This window comes from Anabas testudineus, chromosome 16, assembly GCF_900324465.2.
Source record: "Anabas testudineus chromosome 16, fAnaTes1.2, whole genome shotgun sequence".
NCBI classification, from domain to species: domain Eukaryota; kingdom Metazoa; phylum Chordata; class Actinopteri; order Anabantiformes; family Anabantidae; genus Anabas; species Anabas testudineus.
The window spans coordinates 20606154-20628986 of NC_046625.1; the positions used below are offsets into that span (position 1 = coordinate 20606154).

Here is a 22833-nt window from a genome sequence, read left to right on the forward strand (position 1 = left end):
TGACAAGTTAGTTAAGCCTGATGTTTGTTCAGAGAAGTCAGTGTCCTGTTACCATGTTCACTCTGCGGACTGGAAAAGGCAACCAGCATGATATAATGTGTGCTTCCTTGAGCTCATTTGCATAGTGGCTTCATGCCAAAACACAGTTGTTGGTCGATTCTCCAGCAATGACTAAGACTGCTTTGGATAGAACAAAAGGGACTGCAGGTCAGCTCTGCCTCACAGAAAGCTAAATTTGGGAATCTAGTTTTATCTAGTGTGGGCTAAGTTTGCACGAGTCTCCAAGATGCTCCTCTAACATATGAGGCAGTGATGTCAAACTGTGAAACCTCGCTAAGAGATCTCAGTGACATTGCACGAAAGCTAAATAACAAAAAATAAAAAGAAATTAAAATTGCAGACATTTGTAAACAACTATTGTTGTTAGTTGCTGCTATTGACTGCTAGACACAAGACAACAATGTCTGAGGTCAGCTGTGCTGCTGCCACACACCGACAGCGATGACAATATAAGTCATTGTCTCTCTCAACGGTACACTGGGTCAGTGCTCGGCATGCTCCTGGCATCTATTTGTCCAGACTGCATTCTAGTTAGAGAGAACTTCACTAAGTGCATCCTATCCACATCATACCACAGTCAGAGAATGCAGAAGATGAGGATGGACAGTGTACCAGTCAGAAAAGCTGCTGTATCTTGCCATAGTTCACACCATTAATCAGTGAGAGTGTTTTTCTTTGTGAGCTGTAGGGACAGTACAGTAGGACAAAAGGTAAACTGAGGGAGCACAGAGAAGCAGTGCAGACAACGATTTAAAGCGACAGCTAGCCCAGACAGAACGCCACACTGTGCCGATGCTTCTCCTTGGAGAGCAGCACTGATGTGTTTGTATGTGTGTGTGTGTGTGTGTGTGTGTGTGTGTACATACATGTGCGTGTGTGTCTGTGTGTGTGTGTTGTCATTATGTAAACAGTGTGAGGAACAAGCGAGGACATGTGAGGACTGACACAGTGACTCTCTGCTCCATTGGGCAACAGAGAGACATGACTCCCAGCAAGGATGAGGCTGACGGACGGCCTGTGCTCATAATCTCTGTGCTCACAGTCGTGTTTAACATTTTCATTTTCCTGAACAGTCAAAATCCCACATTACATGTTCCTGGAATCCTTCTACTGCACCAAAAATATTGAATGGCTATATTTACAAGATCATTTACCAATTCATTTACTGCACTTATACAGTATAGCTACTTGGGCGTCAATGTCTTGCCCACGGATATTTCAACATATGACTGAACTGACCCCACAGCTGGTAGGTGAACGCTCTACTTCCTATCCTCAGCCTCTCACTAGGATGTTTTAAAGCTGTGACTGAACTGTGTATTATACTGAAACCACTAACATGAACTCCAAACCAACCAACCAGGATTTGTTTTTGTGGGTCACCTTCACTATTATATATTTCATGCTTAATTAGAGCTGATGTTAGCACAAACATGCTTTGCAAAATCGGTTTAACGTTTTTATTCTCATTTTGAATTCATCAACCTCCTGCATTGTCAGTAAGTAAAACATTTCAAGCTGCACTAATCAGCTTTGAAAAACTGAAAATAAGACATATTTGATATACAGCATTGTAAGAAAAGAAAAACAACGAGACAACGAGCTGACACACTATTAATAAATGTTTGTATTGCTCTTGTATTACTTGTATTACTTGTTATTGTCTTGCCACCAATGTTTACTTCGACTGAACTGATTAGAGTTTGATGGTCAAAGGTCAAAGGTCAGGTCAGAGTTCAAGGTAATATGACACTGTAAATAGCCACCAAAACATAGATACAGACAACAAAGATCCACACTGTCATTTCCTCAGCTGCTGTACCTACCTTGAGGATACTTCTGTAGCCGTGAACACTGCAGCTGTTGTCAGGGTCGTCCTCTGCCTCCTCTTCTTCTTCTGTGGCCTCATAACCCTCATCGGGGCAGGCGTCCCTCTCGGTCTCAGCCATGTTGGTCATGAGATCGATGAGCTGCTCCAGAGGAGGACTGAGTTCCCTCTCCTCATTCTCCTTCAGCCCGTAGTCAAGGGCTTTGTAAATCATGATGCCCAAAGACTCAATCACCTGAGGGAAACCAAGAATCAACCAAAACATATCTTAACACGGTCTGAACTCACATTTGATTATACTCTACACATTTGTGCATATACGCAACACAGATTAAGTCCTTCTTTGGACATTGTTCTGCTATTATTCAGTCTGAAAACAAATATGGATTTGTGTTCGTTATGCAATATGATCTTCTTTAGTATGGCAGGCCTAAGCTGAACAGCTGTAATACGGTGACCTCATGACTCAACCTTTGACTAGAGAGCGCTCTCGACTATTCACACACACGCAAGCAGACACTCTCACTGGCATTTGACAGGCTAAGCCTAGGAGTAAATTACTGACAACAGATCTTGTGATTAACTGACACATGTAGGAAAACAGAGAATTTCAGAAACAAGAGATCATCTGTCTTTTGTTGACTATTTTAAAGATCACTGCATCCAAAAGCAACACCTGTAGACTTCATAGACCTACCAACTTTGTTTTAATAGCCCTGGAAGGAAACGCTGCAGCCAAGGGCTTAAATACATCAAATCACAGAATCAATTTTGTTTATATTTTCACAGTTTATATATTTACAGTGGCAAGAAAAATGGAATTTCATGGTTTTCTGCATTCATTTGTTTTAACTCAACTGTGATCTGATCTTCATCTAAGTCAAGAGTGTTAACAAATATAGTGCTCCTAAAATAATAACACCATACACATGTTATTGAGAACAGCCATAAAAACCTCACAGTACAAAAAGTAAACCTTTTGAATAATGACCCCAAAAAGGTCAGGCATAAGTTAGTTCAATTAGTTTTAGTAGTTAGTTTAGTTTAGGTAACCTTTTGAGTTTACTCTACACAAGAACAATGTGCTTATGTGAGCCATGCCTCGTCAAAAGGAGCTTTCAGAGGATCTACAATCAAGAATTATTCATTTACATAAAGCTGGAAAGGGTTACAAAGTGATGTCAAGGACTTTAGAAATACACCAGTCTACAGTTAGACAAGCAACCTACAAATGGAGACACTTTTGGACTGTGACTACTCTACCAACCATGAAGTTCCAAAAGGTTCACATATTTTTCTTGCCACTGTGCTTTAATGCGAGATAGCATAAAATGTTCTATAAACGTCCATTAATTGATCTTTTGCCCACACCAGGAAATTGCAATGAGGAAGTATCCCCAAATTCAAATATGATTTTATGACAGTGATGTGGACATGTTAGCAAACAGTTTTTATTTATACATTCATCAGACAAACTGCAACATAAGCATTAATTTGGAATCATGTTTCTAGCAAAGCAACAAATTTAAGTCCCAGGTTAACTCTCCATTTAGCTCAGTTTGGCTCTTCATAACAGGAATATGATCTGACAATACAGGATGTCATTAAAGTTATACTTTATTATTATTATTATTATTATTATTATTATTATTATTATTATTATTATTATTATTATTATTATTATAAATGATTTTTTTTTTTTCAGTTAACATTTTTCATATTTATTTAGTATTATTTTTAGACTGGTGCATGTACATCAGGAGATGCTGTTTTCAGTTGTAGCGCTTAGTCTTCCATGGAATTGGGAAGTCATGGCGGATAAAGACAGAAATGCCAAAGCCAAGACAAAAGCAGAGAGTGGGAAACCACACAGGGGATTATTCTGCAGCCCTGAGCACTGAGAAAAGACTAAGAAGGAGAGAGACCATTTATAAACCAGTGAGAGAAAAGAATCTGTGAGAAAGGGCTAAAGAGGGAATGTAGGATGGAGGGAGGAAGACGATGATCAGAGAGAGACATGTATCAGGATACAGGAAAAACAGGCAGTGAATGAGATGATTGAGAGTGACTGAATGGATCAGAGAGGTCAAGGTGTGTGTGTGTGTGTGTGTGTGTGTGCTGAAATGAATGATCAAGGGTAAATCCTCATTGTGGAAGGAGGAGTCATATGAGAAATCTGTCCTTCTCTCCCCCATCAGTGCATAAGAGCTGGGTTTCCTCAGGGAGGGACCGGCTGAACACAACCCCTTTGTTTGAGCTCCACCCGGATCCACATCCACTGATACATGACACTGTGCAGACACCCACACACACACACAACACACACAGACACAACAGACCCAAACCTGACCTACTATAACCTCAGGCTATAACTGCGCGTGTTGTCGAAACTGCGACAGCCTTCGCAGCAGCTAGTGGTTTAGGTGTTAAATGTGTGGATGTGTTTCTTATCTGCAGCTTGTGTACTGTTGACTGCATCTTTGGAAGCACATGATTGGTTTCTTAGTCCAATGCTCAATACTGCAGCTGTTTGGTGTATAGTACGTCTTTCTTGCTGCTTTACTTGTCTGTCAGTCCAAAAGCTTAAAAGTTATTTTAATGTTTCAGCTGTTTGTTTGTTTTTTGTTGTTGTTGTTGTTTTAAGCACCTGGTTGGGAAGCCGTAGCTTGGTATCTCCTCTGTTTGCTAAAATGATCAAGTAAGCTCCCAGCTCCCTTGTTGCACTATACCTACACTGTCTGTGCATACTGTGGAAGGTGCATAGTGTTTGTGACTATGTACCAAAGGCAGCCATGCTACGTGACCTATTTTTTACAATACAAAACAATAAAAAAATTGATAAGGCCACATTCTGCATTCTTCCACCTATTCCTTTGACAAAACAATGTTTGTGTTGAAAACTATGCTCATGCTTTAATTTTTACATTTCTAGTCGATAAACTAGAAACTGAATCCTGCCTTTGCTGCAAGCTTGAAAGAGCCTCATGGACTCATTACTTACACATTCTTCACACATAATCAGCTGCAAACTATGCCTTGTTAGCAGGAAATAAGAAAGGTTTTCATTTCTGGGAGGGATCCTAACATGAAAGTAGGCTGAAGCAAATGTCTCCATTCTACTTGAAAATTTCCCCTGACTGGTTCCCATGTTCCAAGTGACCGAGCACAATGACGGAAGAGGAAAAAGTGGTAAGAAGATAAGGAGGTGAACCTAAGGAGATCATCACAGGCGAGGGCAACATCAAACAGCTTGGCTTAAACTTCAGCATTCCTGTCACAGAGAGGAGCTGCAAAGTAAAAACTATTATGACCATTAGTCCCCAAACCCACTTAATCACCACCATCCTAAAAACACACTGTGGTCTCAATGACAGGACAGATAAGGTTGAAAGAACAAAATCTCAAATGCAACTTTTATTTCATTTCTCTCACTATTATGTCTTATTGAGGTTATTGTACCATCAGTAGATGCACACTGTGGGTTATGGGTCTCTCACATATGCAGATGTGTTTCACTGTCATTTGCTTGATCCATAAACCCTCACTGTACTACAGTTTCATTATTCTAAAGTCAATTCATAAAGCAACACATAAACATTCAGACAGATCAGCCTCTGATCCAGTCAAGGTTTAATTTCACTGTGTCTTTTAAGAGCAGTTGCATTTAGGGAGCTGCTGCAGGTCCTATTAACACAATCGGCAGCAGTAAGTCACAGTGTTAATGCAAGTGGAAGCTCCCGCTGTCAGAACACACAAAAATCTGTCCATGTGTGACCTGCACCTCAGCTGCCACATATTTACTGCCACAGAGGAGCAGTGCTACTGACCCCACTGAGCATGGACCAGCCACTAACCTGTCACTTCTCTCAACTAATTAACTAGTTACTGCTCCAGATTCTTAACCCCCCTTCATTACTGTGCCATTAAAGTTATTGATTTGTAATACAACAGAAATAAACTCATACTTGAAGCTTCCTTTTTTTCCACAAAATAGTATCCACAGACACATCACAGCAGCTGGATAGTGTAGTGGTAACATCTCCGCCCTCCATGCAGGAGACCAGCTGTGGCCCACCTCCAGTAGGGGACCTTAGGCAAGACCTCCTTATGCTTACCCTGCCTTTCCCCTGTACCTTGTATTAAATTTAGTTATGCTGTTTTGTGCGATTTCTCACAGAGCAAACCCCCGAGCCAGTTGTACTAATTAAACACTCACCAAAATCTATTGCAAACACCTTCAGTCTATCACTGTTAGCCAACCCTCAGAGAATCAGCACAAACTGGTTGGAATTAAAGGATTGTAGAAACAATGAGGGGATCTAAAACATTTATACTACCCATTAGTGGGTCCACAGGAATTAGGCCGCAACAGTGAAAGTACACATGAACTGGGCTAAGTGTAATAAAAAAATGCAAATGCCTGCAACAAGAAATTGTAGATTACTGTACGTTTGAGCTGTTATGGTAAGAATTATGTTAATAATAAGCATTAGTTATTACACCTTTCTGTTAATAAGAGCTGCAACTGAGGATCAGCACTAGACCGTCTGTTTTTTCGTTACCTTTATCAAATTCCTGCTTCTACATTTAACACTAATGAACAGCTTAGTCTCTTATGGTCTGTTTCTCCAAATAAAGTGAAGTTGTGCATAACTCACATTAACTGCACACCAATTAACTGAAACACACTGAGGGTAAGAGTCATTATAGAATAAAATGATTCTTTTGACAGTTGCAAAGTTTATTACTTGAGAGGATTGATGCAACTCTCATGTCTGTAAACGTAAAATAAGATGTCTAGATCAGTCCGCATCCCAACTGTTCCCCCAATGTCCAGTCTTCATGTTGGAAACAGGAGGTTTTGGAGTATATTTAGTTACTGCCTTTCAAATGCCAGTAAAAGCCAGTAACTAACTAACATTCCAGCAGGGAAAGGGTGTGGTTATTCTTCCTCAGGCACCACCAAACACTGGCGAGATTCCTTTCAGATGCTTGTGACTCTGAGCTGGAACCTCTGATTGTCATATGACTGAGAATGGCTGTTAGACTGACGACCCCTGTACCTTAAGTACAAAACCAAGAGAACAGCTGAACCAATGCATCTCCCATGCTTGGTTCAGTTTATCTCTTGCACCTTCTTTTTCTCGTGCACCTGATTCTCCCCATAAAAAAAAAAAAAAAAAAAACACTGAAGGAAATGGGCATTATATCAGCAGAGCAGAGACATCCGACAAACAGTCATGACCACTGAGTGAATCTTCTGGTTACATTAAACACTTAATTTGACGCTGATTTCTAATCACTTCCCGGACTTTAGAGCCCCAAGACTAATAAGAGAGCACTGAGCATGTGTAGTTCAACTCTGACAGATGTGAATATGATGAAGCATAACCCACAAACTTCTGAGGTTACACCACATCACAGGGTCAGGCTGGTTAAGCCAGTGTGGCTGCAGGGGTCGTCAACCAAAAGAAAAAGAAGAGTAATGTGCATGGAGAATTAAATTGCCCTATTTGAGTGATGTTAAAATGTTATCGAATATTATCAAATTCCGGGGACTTATAGCTACAGTGATTACTGCACAAAGATCCTTATGCATTAGCATGCCGTGCCAGGGGCTTGGTTCAGCGGCTCTGGTGAAAACAGCATCATCTGACATTCACAGCTGCATCATTTGCAGGAGTTCGTGCTCTTTGAAGCCACGTGCAGATAATGCACGTCAGCAGCGACTACACACATGTTCCTGTTCATTCAACTTTGGGCTAATTCCACGCTCCATGATAGCAGCAAGCCTCTGCTGCAGGATTTAACGCTGTCAAGCATCAAGCAAGCTCGAAAAACATTGCCAGTAGTTTTGTCAGCCAGTCTCTAACACTGTATTGTGAGAACTCATTTCTCGTGCAAAGCTGCTTAGGGGGGATTTGTCCGTACAGTTTCACGTACTCTGTTTCTAAAGTCAGCTGTGTGCGTGCCTGTGTGTGTGTTGGAGTTATTCACTGACTGTCCATCTGCTATTGTGCCAATCCAACTCCAGAAGTCGCTGAAAACTACAGCACCTTAACTCTAATGAACTGGGAACAGATCTCCAGTTGATGTGCAACATCACACGCATACAAAACACTTTCAGCTAAAACAGAAAAGCTAATCCCCTGGTTTCACAAGCTATTATCACACCAATTACCAGCGGTGGATGATAGTACAGAGAGAGTGTGTGGGGACAGTTTTATGTAGCCTTTAATTGGGTCTGATATTTCTCCCACAGCTCTCATCAGAAGGGTCAGTCAGAGAGGCTAGTTTGGAGGTCTCATGTTCTGGCTGGACCACGTGCACAGTACTGCCAATATCTTTAACTTCTTCAAATATGTAACCAGCAGACAACATACTGTTGACAGAGCTCCTGAGCAAATGTCATTCAAATCATGTGGCTTGTGGTAAACAGAAGCACTTTCTGTAATGAGGTGTCCCTGTGATCTATATTATATCTGAAATAATAACCAGGTTCTGTGTATGCATGGCAGTGTGATCTATATTATATCTGAAATAATAACCATATTATATATTGTATGCATGGCAGTGACATCACAGAAATCTACCTGGGGAAGTCTACTTCTGCTCTAATCCTCTGCTATAATCACAGTAACCAGGTTTCCTGTTTACATGACAGTTAAGATGCAGCTTACTGAAGAACGCTGACTGTTACCTGGTTACTGTTTTCATGATGTTGAGAGAGGCAGGGAAGCTGTTCATCCTCATCCTTCAGTTTATATTCTGTATTCTATTCTTTGACAGACAGATAAAAAGTATTTTTCTGAACATACATACTGACTGTTAAAATGCTAAAGGAGTGTTTCAGAAAATCATTATGTTGGTAGAAAACAAACAGCAGCCTATTGATGTTAGCAAAGCTAAAGACATGACTATTCACTTGAACTTATTTTATTTGTTAAGGGTATTAGTTTAAGCAGCAGAGGAGTTGAAGCAGCTGTATTCTAGGATTAATTCATCACACACTTATGAGTTTCAACCACACTCAAAACAGGTTGTCATTGGATTAATTCTGCAGAATGATCAGTGTCACTGCTGCTGTGGCTGGCTGCATTTCTTACTGTTACTAGCTCATGTAACCAACCTTGTAGGGTACTGTAAATATTTAAAAGGGAAATATCACAACTATTGTGGTTAAGCACACCATTTTTTTGCACATTATACTTTTCCCTTTAGGAATATAATGTTAATGGGCTGATTGCTTCCTTCCCAGAAACACCGGGGTTTCCCAGCCTGCATTGTCCCAGGGTCTTAAGGTTATCACAACAAAAAAGTCACAATGCTGCTAACATCAAATAACCATTGTCAAAGACCTGGTTATTCCACATATAATGTGCCCAGGGTGCTTTACATATGCACACATTTCCTTTCTGAGAAATCTTTGATATTTTTGATATCATGTAAAGATGCCCACATAATAATGATCAAAGCTGTGACAACAGATAACAGATGTGATGATGAAATACAAATAGACTCAGTTAACTCACTCACCTCTGTTGTTCTGCAAGGGCTGTATTTACCTGCAGGGAAACAAGAAAGCAGAGGTGTGATAAGCAGCAGTGTCAGTGTGAGCCTATAAGCATGAAGCAGTTTACAAGAGAAGTACAAATACACAGTCAAAATGATTCAACCTCCACTGCAAATCAGGTGTATTTGTGAAATGTGCAGACTTTCATCAGATATCAGTAAAGAAATCAGAACAATTTAGGAATAGTTTTAAATAGCTCAACACAACTAATGTTACATGTGATTCCCCCAGATTCAACTCAGAGTGTAATTGTTTATTATTTCAACTCCTTCATCACAAGCGTTTTCCGCTTCAACTTTCAGCTTTTGCTGTTGACCTGTTGTAAACGTGATGCACAGCCAGACGCCAGCTTCTGGCAGTGTTCCTGAGGAATCTTGGCTCATTTTTTTGGCCTTCAGTTCACTAATATTTTCTTCAAGTCTCTCCTCTCATTTCCTAAAGGTTTCATGTTAGGTGACTGTGATGGCCACTCTCTAATCTTCCAGGACTTCCTGTGTGACCCAACCTTGGTGAACTTTGAGGTTTGCTTGTGCTTCCTCACAGACAGTATAATGTCTTCTACTAGGATGTTGTGATACCTGAATAAGCATCATCTTTTCAGCTTATGTTTCAGTCTTCTTCCTCCAGACATACCACTAATCCCAAAACTTCAGTGGCTCATTTACATGAGCACATTGGAGTCAACTTGTCTTGTGTTTTTGGGTCAGTAGTGGTGTACATCTTGGGCGTCTTGGCATGAAAACACTCTGCATTTAGTCTGCACCTCGATGTGCAAATTGAAACATCAGTGCATGTTGCCACCAGGCCTGGCTGCAGGTCTTTTGTAGTCACTCCAGAGTTTTTCTCCAGCTGGCTCCTCAGAAATCTTCTGGCAGCAGCTGATAGCTTCCTTTTTGTGCCACGGTGCATAGTGTTGCTCACTCACTCCACAAGATGACACTCTCTAAGACATTTGGGTCAAAGGTTATGGAGTCCTGCCTGTTGTGACCCTAGCAGCCTGTCACACATTGTAGCAGTGGCAGTGCAAAAGTGCAATAAGCAAATGGAGATGACACGTATCTCTGATGCATGTGTACACCTAATTACATAAAAAGTGCTCATGTCAATATTAAACAAACTAGATCTGTTTTTATAAACGCTCTGCTTTATTGCCAGTTACATCAGTGGGTTAAGCAGCATGTGAGCCATGACGACAAAACTCGTTCCAGGAAGTCATCATGCATGAATGTGCTCCCTTCAAACAGACGACCCACTTTAACATTTCTCCAGGCTGCATCAGTCCACCTTTTCTTCAGCCTCATGAACAGACTGCTAACAGATGACCGCTCTCAACAAAAACGGCTGTTATGTACCGTAACTAGCAGAAATGCAACGTCACTGCAGCCGTGACACTGATCATCTCATGACCGTAACTTGCATCAGTAGATTACAGCTGCTTTCCCATGATGTATTCAGATATAATACCAAGTAAGATCGACAAAGTAGGATTCAAGGATTCAAAGTCATTTTAGCAGATGAGAGTTTTAGAAGTATTTAGGACTTGTGAAGCTCTGATCTGATAATGGTTTGGCCACAGATTTATCTAATTATTGACATTAGTGTATAGTGAAGAGAGAGGCTGTGCTCCAAACCACAGTTAAGTGGCAATAAAACCAGAAATGTAGTCTGAAAAACTAAAACCACATCAGTGATCACAAATTATTCACATTTGTCTCAAATCAGCAATTCCCACTTCATCTGTCAGAGCGTACAGTCATGAAGCACAGTCAACACTGTAAATACTGATTTTTTTTGTCAATAAATTATATTTATTATTTAAAATGTGAGTTATTTGGGAAAAAAAATACTAAACATCATAAATAATTAAAAGAGTAAAATAACTTTCATCTTAAAATCAATCCAAATGAACACAAAGACCATGATAGGAGATGTAAATGAAGGAGTGCTTGACAGGGCTAAAGGCTGGTTTGGGAATGCATTAATATGTTTGGACCAACCACTAAACAGAACCTCTGACTGGTACTGAGAAGCATAATGCACATGTAACATTTCATGAGCAACAGAGGAACTAAGGCCCAGACTCCCCTCTCCAATGGTTGCGTCCATGCTCCTAAAAATAGCCCATTCATGCTAACTATACAGACCTAGAGGACTCAACTGGCATCTTCATCACAGCTGTGCCTCTCCGATTGGCTCATAAAAGTTGATTAGACAAAGCCTGTGGTGCATTTATTGGATCAAAAGCCAGAACATTGACTCAGCAGCGTCTTTGTCTGTGCGTGCGTGTGAGCGCGTGTGTGCGTGTGCATGTGCACTGTCGCTGAGTCAAGAGCCCATCCCTCAGGTACACACAGATAGATAGGCATTTAGTCAGTCTGCTCTGCGCTCTGTGAGCAAATGTGATTACGGCAGCCAGTAAACATAGCAGGCCTCCATCTGACAGGACACCATGTGTTTGGTCCGAGTGCATGTCATCCTCCACAGACACACCCATCAGCTGTACCACCACACACATCACATAGCAATACAGCTTTGTTCATTTGGAACTAGATGCTCAAACACAGGCCAAGTAACACTCTGAGCAATAAACATAAAGAACAATCAAGTCACCATAAAAGCTATGAGGGGCCCCACCGACACACTGGAAATCCCTAAAGGAACATTTCCAGAACATTGCAGTGATCTTTCATACAGCACGCTTTACTTCTCTCCCTTGAATATATTCAACTTGAATTGCCAGCAGGGCTCCAACTCTTTGCTTTTACGACACTTCATTAATTGCACGGGTAGTTAGGAGGAGACACAGGGAGTCAAGTGCTTCTTCGTGAAAGCAAAAATCCTCCACCTGTGCCGCTTGTGTCTTTTCCCCTGTTCGCAGGCGCAGGGCCATAAGGTCACACGTCCATCCAATCAATGCAAACATATCAGCCGGTGAACGCAGGCTTTAATCAGCTGAAGCAGGATGAACACCCTGATCTGATAGGAAGTGGCAAACGGCTTGAATAAAAGATGAAACCACATGATGCACACATGCCTGCAGTGATGGGGAATCAGTGGAAATTACGAGAAAGCACAACAGTGTGTGTGTGTGTGTGTGTGTGTGTGTGTGTGTGAGGGCCCGTGATGCTGGTGAGGGCCCACGGCAGTGAAAGCAGCAGAGGTCTGTGGCTGGAGGAGAGACATTCTTTGTTTATCTGTGATCAGGTCATGTGTGCCGAAGCCTAAAACGACTCTGCTCTTGTTACCACGCTGGAGATTACAGAGCAATAATCCTGCAAAACAAACAAGCACCTGATCAGGAAAGAAAAGGGGCCTGCACATGTGTAGGGCTAGTCATTTTAGTCATACAGTGCCCTGATAACACCGTAATACATCTGGTGTGTTTTACATAAGGATCACGCAGCCGTCCCCATCACAGCACCTCGGCTCCAGTGGGTGAAATGCAAGTGATGCTTTGGCCTCGATCCGGGCAGCGTGCTGTGCAGGAACACTGAGTCTCACACGATATTTACCTTCACAGTCCTGGTAGTCCACCCTCACGGAGCCATCCTTCTGTATCCTAACATCCCCCGGTCCACATAATCTCCTCGGAGCCGCCTCAGCCGACGATGTCCCGGCAGTAGCGGAGGACCTCCTCCAGCTCCTGTGGTCCTCCGCCAGCGTCCTGCAGCACTGGTAACACACCGCCCATGCCTGCTCCTCGTTGATGGGCTGGTTATAAAGCCTCAGTATGTCCTCCAAAGGCAGCTCCTCCGTCGCTGGGTTCATCGCGTCGTGCTGCTCCTCCTGCGCTCCTCGGTGGTCCCCGCGTCGCTGCTCCGCCATCCTTTCATTATCTCAGCGCAGGAGGCCCGATGACGACAGGAGGTCCAGGCCGATGTGGGAGCACAGAGCTGGAGGCATGGATGCTTCCTGTGCAGCAGCAGCAGCAGCAGCAGCAGCAGCAGCGGTGGCTGTGTTTCGACGCCTCGGTACCAGCACAGTTACTGTGTGTGTGTGTGTGTGTGTGTGTGTGTGTGTCACATCCCAACATAGCAAGTCACACACTCACTCCTTCATCACATGATCTCTCTCTCTCCCTCTCTCTCTCTCTGTCTCCTCTCATTCGTCTGTTTGTTGTTCTCCTTTTCTGCTCACACAGATCAGAGTCAGTACAGGACAGTTGAACTAAGATCCACAGATATTCTGCAGTAATACTCATGTTTGGATACTATTCACATGCTTATCTGGACAGATCATAATAGAATCATATTATACTAGAATCAAAACATTAGTGTTTGACTGCAGCACTAATCAAGAGTCTGGATTTCCTTCTCTTTTTTTTTTTTTTTGTCTTTTTTTTTTTAAGTTTCTATATAAAAATAATATCAGTTTTGTTCTGCTGAATAATTATTATTCCTGTCTCCTTTAGTATCCTCCCTTCAGACAGGACACAGCTCTGCAAACAGCTACAACCCCCTGACTGATGGGTGTGTTCATTTATGTGTGTGAGTTGCTCCCTGGAGCTTATGTGGAAACACCTCATAAAGACCTTTGCTAATAAAGCTGTGCTTTGTTAAAGTGCTGTTTACTGGGACCTAACACCGTGTGCAGATCTCCTGCCTGACTTTATCTTCACACTAATGGAACGTGCAACATACATACAGATCTGCATGTGCACGTTTGCAGTAATAAGTATAATACTGAGGAACTTGATGGTTTTCATTTTATGCTGTATTATACGTATTCTTTCTGCACTTAACAGCTAAGGTTACATTTCAGATTGAGATTTTACATTAAATAACACATGAACTATTCATAAAATTATGTAAATATGTAATTAAAAAGGGAACCAGGGTCAGTGTTGGGGAAACACTTTGATCACATTTTGACTGGTTGTGGTTGTGTATATGGGCAAAATCATAAAGGCTCTCTGTCACTGTCCAGATACATCTGGACCTAACTGTATGTTACACACCAGCAGTAATAATAGCGTTTATTGCAAAAAGTACATACCTGTTAACAAATCACATGCAAACCCAACAAGTAGGATACCCACAGTTTAAATAGCATTCAACAACTTATGTGTTGTAAATAAAAAAATTATCAATACTGACATCTAATATATTCAAGTTTAGTTTAAAAAATTTTCAGATTCAAAACATTAGAAACTGCAAAAACTACTTTTCACAGGTGAGCTAACACCCGATACCTAAATCTGTCTTACAGAAAACAATCCCATCTGCAAAAAAAGAGTACAGTACTTTAACTACTTTTATGAATGTAGTTCAACTACTAGTATAAACAGAAGTACTGCACTACTCTCCAACACTGTCCAGGGGCCAGTGTGTACTTTCTATGAGCTACAAATATCATGCAGGGTGCTCGGCTAGTGTCTGTTTGCTGCCCTCTACTGTTGGTACACAGCAAGTCTCCACCAAGTGTTTTCCTCACAGCTGATTAGATTCCAAGAGATTTGGGGAGAAAATTGTTTCCTCGAAAATACAGGCGGCTCTGCAAATGATAACAAGGCATTAAGGGAAGTTCGTCTGCACACAGACAAATTCATGATCAGATTATGAATCTCATTCCTTTCACATGAGACATCTACATAACGCCACCTTTTGACTTCTGTCCCATCGTACATGTAATGATAAATCATAAATGTGCAGCCATTTTCCTCGATCCGTCTTAATTCATTCACTAACTGACACACAGTGGGTTTGTTTCTAATCATATTTATTCAATCAGTGGTTTACACAATACTCAGATATAGATCTCTTGTTGACAGCACATATACACAACATAGGACGACAACATACACTCCTTTAATAATCTCTGTTTTACACTGTTTGCAGGGGCATCCCACAATCTGGGAAACACACAAGTCTGGTTGCCATGGGTACAATGATAAAATGACCCATATATAAAGAGAAATCTGTGAACATCGACACTGATGATGCAGCTAACAATACACAAAACACCTGTGGAATGATACAGTAAATATACAACTCTCCAGCATGTTTGAATTCACTTTCATCATTTTCACATCAAAAAAGCAACAGTATTAATGTGGCTTGAACAATAAACTGTAAACAAAAGTTATTTCTTTAAAGTCTTCTTTTCTTCGTTTTTTTTTTTTTTTTTGTCCCTTGGTTGTAAAAGTGGTACAAGCTTGTTGTTGAGCTGTTTCACCACAAGGAATGAACATGCAGCATCGTCATTCAAGCAGCTGATGGGAGGAGGAGACAGCAAGGAGGAGGACAGGGGGGTGGTGAAGGGAAGAAGCGGTGGGATAGGGTGGAGGGGGGAATATCTGGAAAAACATAATTTAATTAGCACTCAACATAAAGATAAAATTAGGGGAGGTGTTAAACTTTGAAGTCTAACAGGTTGCAGTCGATCTTGTAGTAGACGTAAGGATAATACTCCTGCTGGCTCAGGTTTAATCCAGGGATGTCCATCGCAGACTGAAGAAAAAAAGACAAGACACTGATTAGTGAGTGTGTACACTGCAGTGCAGTTTAACATCTGGGCTAATTTTTACTAAGTGCAGTTACTACTTAAAACGACATGTTACTTTGAGATAAAACAGGTGTTTTACTGTATATAATTCTTGAGGTAATGCATGTATTGCATGTTTTATCATTTCAGTTATAGATTAAAAAGCTGCTGACATTATAGTTTGTATCATAACTTATGTCATGATAATAATATGGTGCCTTGCAGTAGGTAAAGTAGTTAAAACCACTAAACGATATTATCCATCTACTCACGTCAATGATAGCTGCTGCACTGCTGTCCAGGTGTTTGTACAGATCATTGAGCACCTCCCGCAGCTTCTTCATGGTCTTCTTGCTTGGCTGCAGTAGCATGGCCTGAAAGTTCACTGGCAGCCCGTACCTGGACGAACACCACATTACACATGCACACCAATCATACAGGAGCAGCTATCAGTGGAATTTTATGCTTGAGCTTTTGTACAGTTGTGCGCACTTTGGGAAAATCACGTATTGTCCTTTTAAACAAACACACAAAGAGCTTCAGTTTACCTTAAAACAGATTCCACAAAGACCCTCAGTGCTTTAATGTGGATCCACGCAATGAAGGCTTCACTGAAGTTCACTTTCAGCCATCGAACTAGTGGGCCCTGCGAAGAAGAAATGCAGCTAGTGTTAAAGTGCAATTTCAAACAGTAACTCAAATGTCTTTTTTTTTTTTTTTTTAATTAAACTCTGACAGATCGTTCCATTCTGCTCTTTCTCTCCTAAACAATCCCTTTCCTGCAGCACTGCTGGTAAATAAGAAACCTTTTTCCAGTTTTTCTGAGTTCTGCTTGTTGTACAGCTTGCACATTAAACCACATTTCAAACTGCTTCAGCCTTTAATTTGTTGTTCTTTGATGAAAGCATACTATTTTTCTTGCACAGAGCACAGTGGAAAAAATCTTCCAGTCTGAGGTTCATCACAGAAGAACATGGGGAACATGAGTTTGTATGTGTTACAATGTAAGAGTAGTACACACTGAAATTAATTCATTAGTAAAATAAGGGAGACTTTTAAATTATGCTTTGTTACCTGAGTTGTTTTTTCAACTAAATGTAGTAATAATATAATAAAGGTACTATTTTCTGGTTTTCTGCATAAACGTGATGTGATCGTCAGTCACAATATTTGTAGGATGATAAAACGCAGTCATCAACTTTCATAGCTTTACTGAGCACATTTCACAACCCATTTATATGTATGTGAGAATGTTTTTGAAAAATCCCAGCTGCTCTGTCTGGATGTGAGAGGTTAATAGGACAAAACTTGCCAAACCACTGGTACACTTAAAACACACACATTTCACTTACAAACTGTTTCTTCTTATCTGTGGACAGCCGTGTCATCTCCTCTTTGTCTGCCTTCATCTCCTCCTCATTGTACTGAAAGTCTCTCACTATGAACCTGGAAATAAAGATGAACAGGACAAAAAACTGCTTCATCTGATCATAGATGTTTTTAGTGTTGTATGATGATTCCAGCTGTATCTTTCACACATGCAATAAATGTGTGAGGATTATCAGCTCTGGGAAAATAATAGAACTGTTCTGTGATCACTGTATCACAGAAATGCTCCGTTTACTTTAAATATTCAGTTTGAGCTGTGTGGGAGAGGGGTGCCTTCTACATTTTTCATGCATCCTTTTTTGCGATTCACACAGAGCGGTGTGATGGTAAAGTGTGATAGCGTATTCTTACTTGTTCTCTCTGGCTTTGTGCTTGAAGTCATCTATGGCTTTTCTAAATAGGGTGACACTGAACAGTCCACTGTCATTGTCTTCACAAAGCAGACTGGGGAAAAGAAAAAACACGGGCATGCAATGGTTATCCTACTGTAAAGAAACAGCTACAAAAGAAAAAAGCTCTACATATATGATAAAATGCATGTTTTTGTTAGGAATAAGATAGCTCACTTTGAGGATCTAGGCACCACCATCTCAGCAAGTGTCTCATAAGTTTTATCCCAGTCACTGTATGACGTCCTGAAAGAATAAAGGAAAAGGAGGTAGAAAGATAGCATCTGATTTATCTTTCATAAGATATAGTCATGTGCATTGCAAAACACTAGAGACACTCACTTTGGTACAACTACCAGCAGAGTGATGAGGTACTCTGAATCCAGCACAAAGTCCTCCTTCTTCACAATGTCACCCAGGCTTCTAGTCAGTAGGCTCCCCCTGGTGGCACAAAGCAGTGTTTCAATAACATGGTCATAACATAGTGAAAGTGCACAGTGTTGACAAAGCATTTCAGAGTCATGGTAACTTTTCAGAGCATGCTAACATGGCCATATATCACTGAATTTGTAAAACCAATAAAAAGAAGTGAATAAATTTAATCTGCGAAGAGTGACATCAAATCAGTGACTTATAGGTGAGTTGACATCATATTCTGATGCAACAGTTGAGTTGTAGAGGGAGTGTTAAATGTTGGAGCTGTGTTATATAACAAATTAAATGTGCTCTCGGTCAATGACCATTTTTAAAAGTCTGTGTTTGTTTATGAGGGAAAACTACCTTTGTGATCCTTATGTTCCAAACTGTTCCAAAGTGTTCTTGCTGTTTGCTGTGGCTACATTATCCTCTCTTTTATTGTTTACTTACGCATTTTTCCTTTCCAAGTTCTGCAGGTTTCCTTTCAGGTTGTTATAAGCTGATGCTCTGGTCTTCAGGTCATTGTCAATCTGAGTTATTTGCTGTAAAGGATGAACAGATATTAGATGTTAGTTATAACTGCAAAAACAGTATAACATGGGATTTATGGCAAATAAAACACTAACCAGACAGTGATGATGCCCCACTAAGCTACAAAAATTTTAAGCTTGCATTTCTTGCACACATTCCTGTATAGATTCTGATTAATCTAAATAAGTATTCTATCACTGCCAGTATAACTTTTAATCAAATGAACAGACTTACCTTTGAGATGATTTCAGAGATGTTTTTAAGCGACTGTTTGATTGGATATTTTGCCATGTCCCACTGAAATCTTGTGATGTAGGTGACAAGATCAACTGAAAGAGAGAATAAAACTTGCTATCATCATCACCGGCTTTTCATGCCACTTCAGTAAGCTTAACTGGTACATGAAGATCAGTTGTACAGTAAATACACTTAAAAGGGTTTTCAACTAAATCTAAAAGCAAGTAAAAAACATAATTAGTGGTACCAACTCATGCAAATATTTGATATGTCTATAGAATTTTTTTTTAATCATTGGAATAATCCAGCCCTTAAGTGGACATGCGTTTGACAACATGGATGTATGAATGGAATGATCCAACTCTTAAAATGTGACTATGCAACATTAGAGAATATGAACAGGGGATATTTAGCAACACTAGTGTGTCCAAAGTTGCACAATAGAAGATACCATGTGATAGCTTTATGGTTTAAAAACTGTCAACTTAGCAGTAACATAATCGAGAGATGCTGTGTTGTAACCATCAGTGTACCTCCATTTGCCAGCAGGTTCTCCTGTACTTTATCTCGGCTGTCCTCCAGCACGTCGGCCATGTACTGAGCTACCTTCTTCACCACACTGTGAACAGCCAGGAGATATCAAAACACGCCACTGCCAACACAAACTGCATCCACAAAGTCAAAGTGAACTACACATTCACCCTGCTCACGCTCACACGACCACCATGACCTCATCCTCCAAAGTGAACACAAACATACACGAACATCAAAAAGTTTCACATCTTCCTGTTGGGGTAATTCCTGACAAGGCAATTTATAATATGGCAGACTTTCAGGGTTCAAGATTTTTGACCAGACTGTTCAAAGCAGAACTGTGTCTACAGTAGTGACGCCAAAGAAAGACTGAGAGCCAAGTCACACAGCATGACTAAAAAGTTCATTCATGTGGCACTTCGGTTTAATTTTAACTATGCATAATACATTTTTTGTTTTAATTATGGCAAAACAAAACTATCTCATTCAAGCTTAAACAAAACGAATAAATACATTATTGGGTGAAAATTTGGCAACTTGTTAAGTATTCTTAGATGTTGTATTAAGTATTTTAACCACATACAGTAATTCTGGAATAAAACTTCAAACAGAAGCTAGAGTAAAGTGAGGCTATAGTCAAACAAGTGTAACCATGTTGCAAAGTTGATATTTCTCACAGCCTTGGAAATATCCACAGACAGAGCAGAGCTCAGGCAGTAATGGCTGTGTGTGAGTTTTAGATGTCACATTTCCAAAAGACTATAAATTACAGTCAAACATACTGGGGCACATAGGTCATCTGGTATAAATATGACTAAAGAAAGAGCTGCTGGTGTGTCACCCAACTGTAAATGACCAAGTTTAGACTGTGAGGCTCACTAGCCTCAGCCCCTGTGAAATTCCTCATTGTTACAAGGCAAGGAAAGGGATTATGGAAAGGTAGCCCGGCTACATCAGTGCAGTAACCCTTAAGGGAGACTTTTTTTTTTAATCACTCTTTAACATTTAGACTGTATTTTTTGTGAAAGCTTTATTAAATAACAATTTAACCACTAAAACTATATCCCTCCAGGGGCAGAGGAAAGCAAAGTTAAGCCTAAGTCTGATTAAGAACACTGCAGGAAGTATACCTTTCAACAAAGGAGTCTAATTTGGCCAGTTCATCCGATAGTCCAACCAACACATCTAGTGTCCCAACCTGTTTTGAGAAACAAAAAAATATATTAAATAAGACATGAAAGCACTGTAACCTTTGAATCATCAGTCCTGAGATTTCAATCAGCGGGTTTGTGTTTCAAAAGTGACATCTGAGGTTCAATCAGCCGACAGTGACATTCAGGGGCCCTGTGTGCTTAGAACGGCGCCTCTTTGTCCAGAGCCGCTCATGCATTGGTAACAGTTCCAGGAGAGCATTGCAGCCCCATGTGGCAGCAAGGTCAGCGAGGTTACTTCACCTTCACCACAGAGAGGAACCAGTTGAGCAAAGCTGCTCTGTGCATGAAAGCTTCACCTTATTCAGCGCTGCACCCAACAGATCTATGTGAAGGCTGCTTCTCACACACACAATCAGCTTATTCTTGACAGTGGATATACAAGGTAAGTCATTTTTATATCAGCCTACCTTTACATCTACAACCACGATCAAACCTATGTTCAAATGGGAAATTATATAGATAGATCTAGAGATCTCTTTAATTGCAGCATATCATCACAGAGTTCATCTATGTCTGAGTACAGGTGAACAGTCAATGCTAACCTTAAGGTCTGGGATGCTAAACTTATGGTTGGTGGACAGGTTGTTGGTACGTGTAGTGGCTGCCATCATTTTGTCCCATGTTTGCTGACAGGTCTTCTCTCCAGGTGCAGAGATCAACCAAAACTCTGTCATTGTTTCAGCAGTGGTGCAGCCAAGGAAAACTGGGGAGAAAAAAGTAACATTATTGTAATTGCTGTCATCAATATTATTCAGTTCATTTTTGATATTTATTTGTCTTTTTGTAAGTGACTCCACTTTGGCTGTAACTCAGCCAAATAACAATGTTAATATGTCTCTAGATTTAGCTAAATGTTAGCTAAAAACTGTAGTTGTGACGAAATACACTGATACTGTTTACTAGTAACGTTAAGTAAGCTAAGGCAATAATGCTACAACAGGAGCTCGTTCAGCGTCCATTACAGACTAACAATAATGTTTTTCTAGCTGTAACGTTTATTTGCTAATAGTTAACTAAAGTCTGAAAATCATAAACAAATGTTAGATAACACTGTTTATCAAACGAAGCTGCTAAAGAGATGGTTAAGGTCAAGCAACATACAGCAGGGATTAGCCCCCGTTAGCCACTTAGCTTTAATCACAACAACAACACCACAGGTGGTTACTGTTGTTGTTTACCAATTACACTCACCTCTACGTTGAAATGTGTCCGTTTACAGTTAAATTAGAGCTTTCTGTAGTGTTTCTACGGCTTGATAATGTTCATAGTTGCCATTCAATACGCCTGCAGTTCGTGAGGTCTCCTGACAGCAGCATCAGAGTCAGCTGATCCGCCAGAGGAACCGGAAGTCTCTTGTTTGAGAGAGTTCAGCAGCGGCCACTGCTGGTGGACACGGGGTACTGCAGGGCCGGGCTGCAAGTCTGTAGTAGCCAGAGGTGATAGAGGTACACAGACAAAGGAACATCAGACGCTGTACAAAGTTAAAATGGCATCAATAATAATAATAACACAAGCAAAAAAGTCAATAAAAAACTTCAAACAATTCAACAAAGTATGCTCTAAACATCAGGCCCTAGTTTAAGTAGAAAAGTACTGTACTTCTGATTCAATCAGACTAAAACACGGATGAAAAAAAAAAAAGCACTACAGAACCTGATTCTGTTGATAACATTGATATACAAGTTTGGTCTAGATTTGTTCCACATGCCTCATTAATAAGGATTCTGCAGAAATCAAAATAGTTTTAGATCTTGTTAAGATTAATTCAGAAACCTTATTTATGAGAATTTAAATTGAAAAATCATTAAAATTGATTTCAATTCTTCTTTTCCCAAAAGTACCATTTAGTTAGCAGCAGTTAGCAGCAGAGTTTGGAGGCTGCTCACCACTGAAACTAAGTTTCTTCAAAGGGATTAAATATTTACTGTCAACTCATTTCATTAGTGTGCTGTAAGCTGCATAGAGGAGCAGAACATGGAAAAAATGTATAGATGAATGTGCAGTGGTTTCCTCTGAATTGTAGTGGAATAAAAGTATAATGTAATAACACAATTCAGTATAGTACTTGGGTGAACATGATTAGGTTACTTGCTACCTCTGGATATACTAAGCCCAATATCACAAATTACAGTTTTACATCAATGAGCATTACAGTCTGATCCTTAGACTCTTCAGGGG

General features: G+C 40.4%; 2 protein-coding genes across 4 annotated transcripts in view; both read right to left on the reverse strand.

Moving 5' to 3' along the window:
* The window catches only part of LOC113169558 (protein spire homolog 1-like), a 28899-nt gene extending 15451 nt beyond the window's left edge, over positions 1-13448 (reverse strand). For all 3 annotated transcript variants that reach the window (XM_026371070.1, XM_026371069.1, XM_026371071.1), the window contains exons 1-3: positions 12974-13448; positions 9425-9453; positions 1887-2123 (exon numbers count right to left, since the gene is read on the reverse strand). In XM_026371070.1, the coding sequence (XP_026226855.1) occupies positions 1887-2123; positions 9425-9453; positions 12974-13286 (579 nt within the window). In that variant the 5' untranslated portion in view covers positions 13287-13448. The remainder of the gene's footprint in view (positions 1-1886; positions 2124-9424; positions 9454-12973) is intronic.
* Positions 13449-15558: 2110 nt separating this feature from the next.
* LOC113170779 (V-type proton ATPase subunit C 1-A) lies at positions 15559-21980 on the reverse strand. Its single transcript, XM_026373029.1, has 13 exons — positions 21847-21980; positions 21198-21358; positions 20572-20639; positions 19441-19526; positions 18905-18999; positions 18590-18681; positions 18065-18163; positions 17900-17968; positions 17685-17777; positions 17297-17390; positions 16493-16590; positions 16217-16343; positions 15559-15910 (listed from the first exon to the last, which is right to left on the reverse strand). The coding sequence occupies exons 2-13, from the start codon at positions 21327-21329 to the stop codon at positions 15812-15814; spliced, it is 1152 nt and encodes a 383-aa protein (XP_026228814.1). The 5' UTR covers positions 21330-21358; positions 21847-21980; the 3' UTR covers positions 15559-15811.
* Between the last annotated feature and the right edge of the window lie 853 nt (positions 21981-22833).